This window comes from Octopus sinensis, linkage group LG15, assembly GCF_006345805.1.
Source record: "Octopus sinensis linkage group LG15, ASM634580v1, whole genome shotgun sequence".
Lineage (NCBI taxonomy): Eukaryota > Metazoa > Mollusca > Cephalopoda > Octopoda > Octopodidae > Octopus > Octopus sinensis.
In genome coordinates, this window is record NC_043011.1 from 41,310,469 (window position 1) to 41,316,846 (window position 6,378).

Sequence of the window (6,378 nt, forward strand, 5' to 3'; positions counted from 1 at the left end):
TGTATGTATATATGTGTGTATTTATATATATATATATATATAATATATGTATGTATGTATATGTATATATACATATATATGTATATATATATATATATATATATATATATATATATATATATATGCATGCATATATGTATGTATGTATAGGTGTGTGTGTGTGTGTTAAAAAGAAAGAACTAAGTACCCTTCCATGCTTACCCTTTAAAACTAAAACTCTGGCCCCTGTCATGTCATTTATAAACTCCCTAGTCCAGTTATTGTTGATTCCTCACTTTCAAGTCTTGTTTGTCTTTCGTTGATACAGAGACAACATCAGTGCAGAGTTCGCTCCCCTGCTGAGTCAGTGTAACACACGCGACGATGTCTTGAAACTTTATCTGTCGGAAACGATGCCGTCTTCACTGAAGTAAGTCACTGATTCAAAGCTATGTATACACACTGTTTATTTGCTATATACACCTGTCCAACCCATGCTAGCATGGAAAGCGGACGTTAAACGATGATGAGGATGATGATGATGTCTTTGTATGTCTATCTGTCTCACTTAAGACCCGTCAAGCCAGGTGAGATCATAGCCGTGGCCAATGCTGGTATCATGTAACTGGCACATAAAAAGCTCCTTTCAAGCGCTGGGCCTCTCGAAGCCGAAGTGGCCAATGCCAGTGGCACGCAAAAAGGCTCCTTTCAAGTGTTAGGCCTCGTGGAGGCAAAGTGGCCAATACCAATGACACGTAAAAGGCTCCTTTCAAGTGTTAGGCCTCATGGAGGCAAAGTGGCCGATGCTGGTGGCACAGGAAAAGCTCCTTTCAAGTGTTGGACCTCACAGAAGCAATGACGAATAGCCAAGACCTTGGCATTATGTCGTAATCCATCAAACCAAGTAAAGTCACCATCGGGGCAGATACTGGTGTCACGCAAATGGCACCTGTGCCAGTGACATGTAAAAAGCACCCATATCCTTCTTGAAGTGGTTGGTGTTAGGAAGGGCATCCAGCCTTAGAAAACCATGCCAAAATCAGACTGGAACCTGGTGTGGCTCTCTGGCTTACCAATTCCAGTTAAACTGTCCAACCCATGCCAGCATGGAAAGCAGACACTAAATGATGATGATGATGATATAAAGTGAGTGGGTGAGAGCAAAGTTCCTTATAGATATAATACAGAATAGGACTGAAATGGATTTGAATTTAAACTCCTTCTTCACCCTGGGCCAATGCTTTGTCATTGAAGTGCAATCTAAGTGCAATCCTGATATGGAAATAGTGTGGCTAGAGAAACACAGTTAGGCTCTAGGCATATACTGATATAGAGCACAAAATACAGCTTATAAGAAAAAGAAAAAATTTTATAACATTTTATCTCAACAGCTGTTTTATACGTTATATAATAAACATATTCCTAAGTTATATACGCATGATGTTATAGGTATTCAGATGAAATTGTTAAAGTAAGTTAAACTTCTCTTTTCAAGAGCAGATTGTCTATCCATCTGTCTGTCTAATAATATGATGATATATGTATGTATATATGATGATGATGTGTGTATCTTAAGGCGGCAAGCTGGCAGAAATGTTAGCATGCCGGGCGAAATGCTTAGCAGTATTTCGTCTGCTGCTACGTTCTGAGTTCAAATTCCGCCATGGTCAACTTTGCCTTTCATCCTTTCGGGGTCGATTAAATAAGTACCAGTTATGCACTGGGGTTGATATAATTGACTTAATCCGTTTGTCTGAACTTGTTTGTCCTCTCTGTGTTTAGCCCCTTGTGGGTAGTAAAGAAATAGATATATGTATCTATAATTTCACTTAGGCTTTGCGATACTAATAATCTGTTGTAGAACTCAATACATAGTGGCTCAGAAATGAACTGTTAGTCAAACAGAGAGTAATAAGAAATTGAGATGACAAAGGACTAAACAATTATTTTACGAAATCCATTAGCTTACAACTGTTTGCATTATAAGATGCAGTGGACTCATAGCTGAAGGCCTGAGGCTCTGATGAAGCTATTAGGTGTTACCCTCACACTTTATTACGACTACACTGCATATTATAGCAGAAACAGTTGTAAGCTAATGGAGTTCATATCTCTTTTTCTTACATACATACATATATATATACATATATATAATATATATATATAATATTATATTATATATATATACCATCATCATCATTGTATGTATGTATGTATATATGTATAGAGTATGATATGCTATGTCGTATGTATAATGTTTGTTTCTCTTTCAGTGCTGGTTGTTCAGTGTCATCACCGTGCCATTTAGCGTCATCATTTCCACATATTTTCACACCAAACATCACCTCTCAAGGATTCATATCAACAATGTTACGTCCACCACTTCAAGGTAACATTATCGAACCTTCCTTCCTTCCACCCTTCCACCCTTCCTTTCTTCCACCTTTCCTTCCTTCCTTTTTACTTTATATTGTTTCTTTCCTTTCCTTTGTGTTTTTTATGTCTTTGCTATATTTCTTGTTCTTCCTGTCTTGCATCAGATGTGTGTGTGTGAGTGGTGGGTTAAGGATGAAAAACAACTAATAGAAGAGAATAGAGGAGGATGGGAGAGGGAGATGTGGAGAGAGAGAGAGTTACTGGAACAGAGAGGGAGAGTTAACTAAGAAAGAATGAGAGAGAGAGAAAGAGTGTGTATGTGTGTCAGAGAAAGACTGTGTGTGTGTGTGAGAGAGAGAAAGAGTGTGTGTGAGAGAGAGAGAGAAAGAGAGTGTGTGTGTGAGAGATAGTGTGTATGTGAGAGAGAGAGAGAAAGAGTGTGTGTGAGAGAGAGAGAGAAAGAGTGTGTGTGAGAGAGAGTGTGTATGTGTGAGAGAAAGAGAAAGTGTTTGTGTGTGTGAGAGAGAGAGAGTGTGTGTGAGAGAGAGAAAGAGTGTGTGTGTGAGAGAGAGAGAGAGAGACAAGTCATTAGAGAGGGAGATGGAGCTACTTCAGTGAACATTGGTGGTGGTGGTGGTGGTGATGCTGGAGGCAGCAGCATCTGATGTGGTGGTGGGGATGGTGAGTGGTAGTGATGATGATGATGATGATGATGATGGTGGTGGTGGGAAATGATTTTGACATTTTAGGTAATGATGTTTTTTATTTATTTTTTTTTTGTTTTTCTCCCCGCCGCCAGCTGTAAGCACCGTTCCTGCGATGAGTTCTTTGCAAAGCACCAAAGACAGTGGCGAGATGGTCGGCATGCTCTACGAAGAGGCCAAGAAGGTCAACCTGAAGCGATTCCATAGGTTTCTTGCTGCTGGACTGGAAGAAGACGAGTTTAAAGAGTGTCTTAACGAACTGGCGAATCTCTCAGAAAATTATTGCGAATGAAGAAGAATCGATGCAGAAGAGGAAACAAAACAAACTATAATAATAATAATAATAATAATAATAATAATAATATGAATATGAGTATTACACAATACTATACACCTGATGTGTGTGTGTGTGTGTGTGTCTGTGTGGTTTTGATTGTTGTTTGTGGATAACACTTTTCTGCACAAAGGAGCGTGATGCTGTAAGGAATTTATAAGGGAGATAATTCTTCTCAAGCTACTCTTAATTTCTTTTTATATTTTGAATCAAATTTTATTTATTATTATAAAAGCTCTTCTTCTTCTCCTCATCCTCATAACTATTATTATTATTATTATTATTTAATTCCTAATTATTATTATCACTATTATTGTTATTTAATCAACTTAACTCCTCCTTCCAAATTTCAGGCCTTGTGCCTACAGTAGAAAGGATTATTATTATTATTATTATTATCCTTATTATTATTATTATTATTATTATTATTTAAGGTGGTTAGTTGGCAAAATCGTTAGCACGCTGAATGAAATGCTTAGTGGTATTTCGCCCATCACTGTGTTCTGAGTTCAAATTCCACCGAGGTCGACTTTGCCACTCATCCTTTCAGGGTCAATAAATTAAGTACCAGTTATGCACTGGGATCAATGAAATTGACTAGCACCTTCCCCCAAAGTTTCAGGCCTTGTGCCTATAACAGAAAGGCCTATTATTATTATTATTATTTTTATTATTATTATTATTATTATTATTATTATTATTATTATTAAAGGCGGCAAACTGGCAGAATCGTTAGCACAGCTGGATGAAATGCTTCGTGGTATTTCACCTATTGCTAGGTTCTGAGTTCAAATTCCACAGAGGTCAACTTTACCTTTCATTGTATCAGGGTCGATAAATTAAGTACCAGTGAAACATTGGGGTTCGATGTAATCAACTAGCCTCCCCTCCCCCAACCAAATTTCAGGCTTTGTGGCTTTAGTGGAAAGGATTATTATAATTATTAATAATAATCAGGTGGGGAGCTGGCAAAATTGTGACTGCACCAGACAGAATGTTTTGTGGCATTTCGCCAGTTTTCATATTCTGAGTTCAAATTCCGCTGGGGTCAATGCTGCCTTTCATCCTTTCGAGGGTCGATAAAATAAGTACCAGTTAAGTACTGGGGTTGATGTAATTGACTCACCCCCCGCCCCCTCCACCGAAATTGCTGGCCTTGTGCCAAAATTTGAAATCAATATTATTTTAGGCATTGAGTTGGCAGAGTCCTTAGCACATCAGATGCAGTGCTTGGCAGCATCTCATTCAACTTTACATTGTCGGTTCAAATTCTGCCGAGGTCGACTTTGCCTTTCATCCTTTCAAGGTTGATGAAATATGTACCAGTTGTGCTCTGGGGGTGGGTGGTGGGAGGGGGTTTCAATGTAATTGACTAGTACTCCCCTTCCCCTCCAAAAAAATTCCAGGCCCTGCACCTATACTTGGAAGGATTATTATTATGATTATTATTTTTATTGTGGCGAGCTGGCAGAATCATTAGCACATCACACAAAATGCTTAGCTGCATTTCATTCGTTCTGAGTTCAAATTCTGCCAAGGTCAAACTCTGCCTTCCATCCTTTCAGGAACAATGAAGTACCAGTTGTGCACTGGGGGTTGATGTAATTGACCTGCACCAGCACCACCCTCCAAAAATTCCAGGCCTTGTGCCTGTAGTAGAAAGGATTACTATTATTATTATTATTATTATTATTAAATAAAGAAAACTTTACTATTATTATTTGTCTTGTTTTTATTATATGCTTTCATTGCACTACTGAGTCAAGCCAAGTGAGATCATAGTCGTGGCCGATGCCAGTGTTGCATAACTGGTATCTAAAAAGCACCCTTCAAATGTTCTGTAATCTGTTCTGCTTGTGAAGACCTGTTGAGCTGAGTGAAATCGTAGTCGTAGCCAATATCAGTGCTGTCTGACTGGTGCCCGTGCTGGTACCACGTAAAAAGCATCGTTTGAGTGTTTGATGTCATGGAGGCTGTGAGACCTTTGGCGATATACCGTGCTTGTGTTGACCTGTCAAGCCAAGTGAGAACGTAGCCATGGCTGGTGCTGGTGTCAGGTCAATGGCACCCGTGCTTGTGGCATGTAAAATACACCCATTACACTCTCAGAGTGGTTCACATTAGGAAGGGCATCAAGTTGTAGGAACCTTGCCAAATCAAATTGGAACTTGGTCCTCAGTCAAACCATCCAACCCATACCAGCATGGAAAGCAGACATTAAATGATGATGATGATTAACACAGAGAGCTGGTGGAATCGTTAGCATGCGGGGCAAAATGCTTAGTAACATTTTATCTGTCTTTATGTCCTGAGTTCAAATTCCACTGAGGTTGACTTTGCCTTTCATCTCTTCAAGGTCAATGAAATAAGTACCAGTTACGTACTGGGGTCAATATCATCGACTAGCTCCTCCACCCAAATTTCAGGCCTTGTGCCTTTATTAGAAAGGATTATTATTATTATTATTATCATTATTATTATTATTACTTTTTAAGTTTGTTGACTGGCAGAATTGTGAGTGCATTGGAAGCGAAGCCTCATGGTAGTTCTGTCTTTGCATTGTGAGTTCAAATCTCACCTAAGCCACTTCCACTATTCATCCCTTCAAGGTTCATCAGACAAAGTACCAGTAAAATATTGGGGTCGATAATCTTGGTTAACTCTCTCCCCCAATGTTTAGGTATTATATCTCCTACCTTTTGCTTGTTTTGGTCATTAGACTGAGGCCATGCTGGGGCACTGTACTCAAGGGGTTAGTCAAACAAAACCCCAGAACATTTTTTCTTTTTAAATGCACTTGGAGTCTTTTAGATGGTTTATTTTTAAAGGCTTAAATGATCTCACAGATTTTTAGGATTTTCAAAAGTTAAGCGGGATAGATTGACGTGTTGTGCCATAGCCCCACGCCTTTCTATTTCGCTTAACTTGCTATGTAAATCATAGAAACCTGTGAAACTGGTTAAGCCTTTAAAAATAAACCATCTA

The 6,378-nt window shown here is 38.8% G+C and overlaps 1 protein-coding gene across 1 annotated transcript in view; it reads left to right on the plus strand.

Moving 5' to 3' along the window:
* The window catches only part of LOC115219808 (protein misato homolog 1), a 32,305-nt gene extending 28,642 nt beyond the window's left edge, over positions 1-3,663 (plus strand). Inside the window, exons 12-14 of the mRNA XM_029790082.2 lie at positions 308-409; positions 2,253-2,368; positions 3,155-3,663. Of these exons, the coding sequence (XP_029645942.1) occupies positions 308-409; positions 2,253-2,368; positions 3,155-3,351 (415 nt within the window). The 3' untranslated portion in view covers positions 3,352-3,663. The remainder of the gene's footprint in view (positions 1-307; positions 410-2,252; positions 2,369-3,154) is intronic.
* Positions 3,664-6,378: the final 2,715 nt, after the last annotated feature.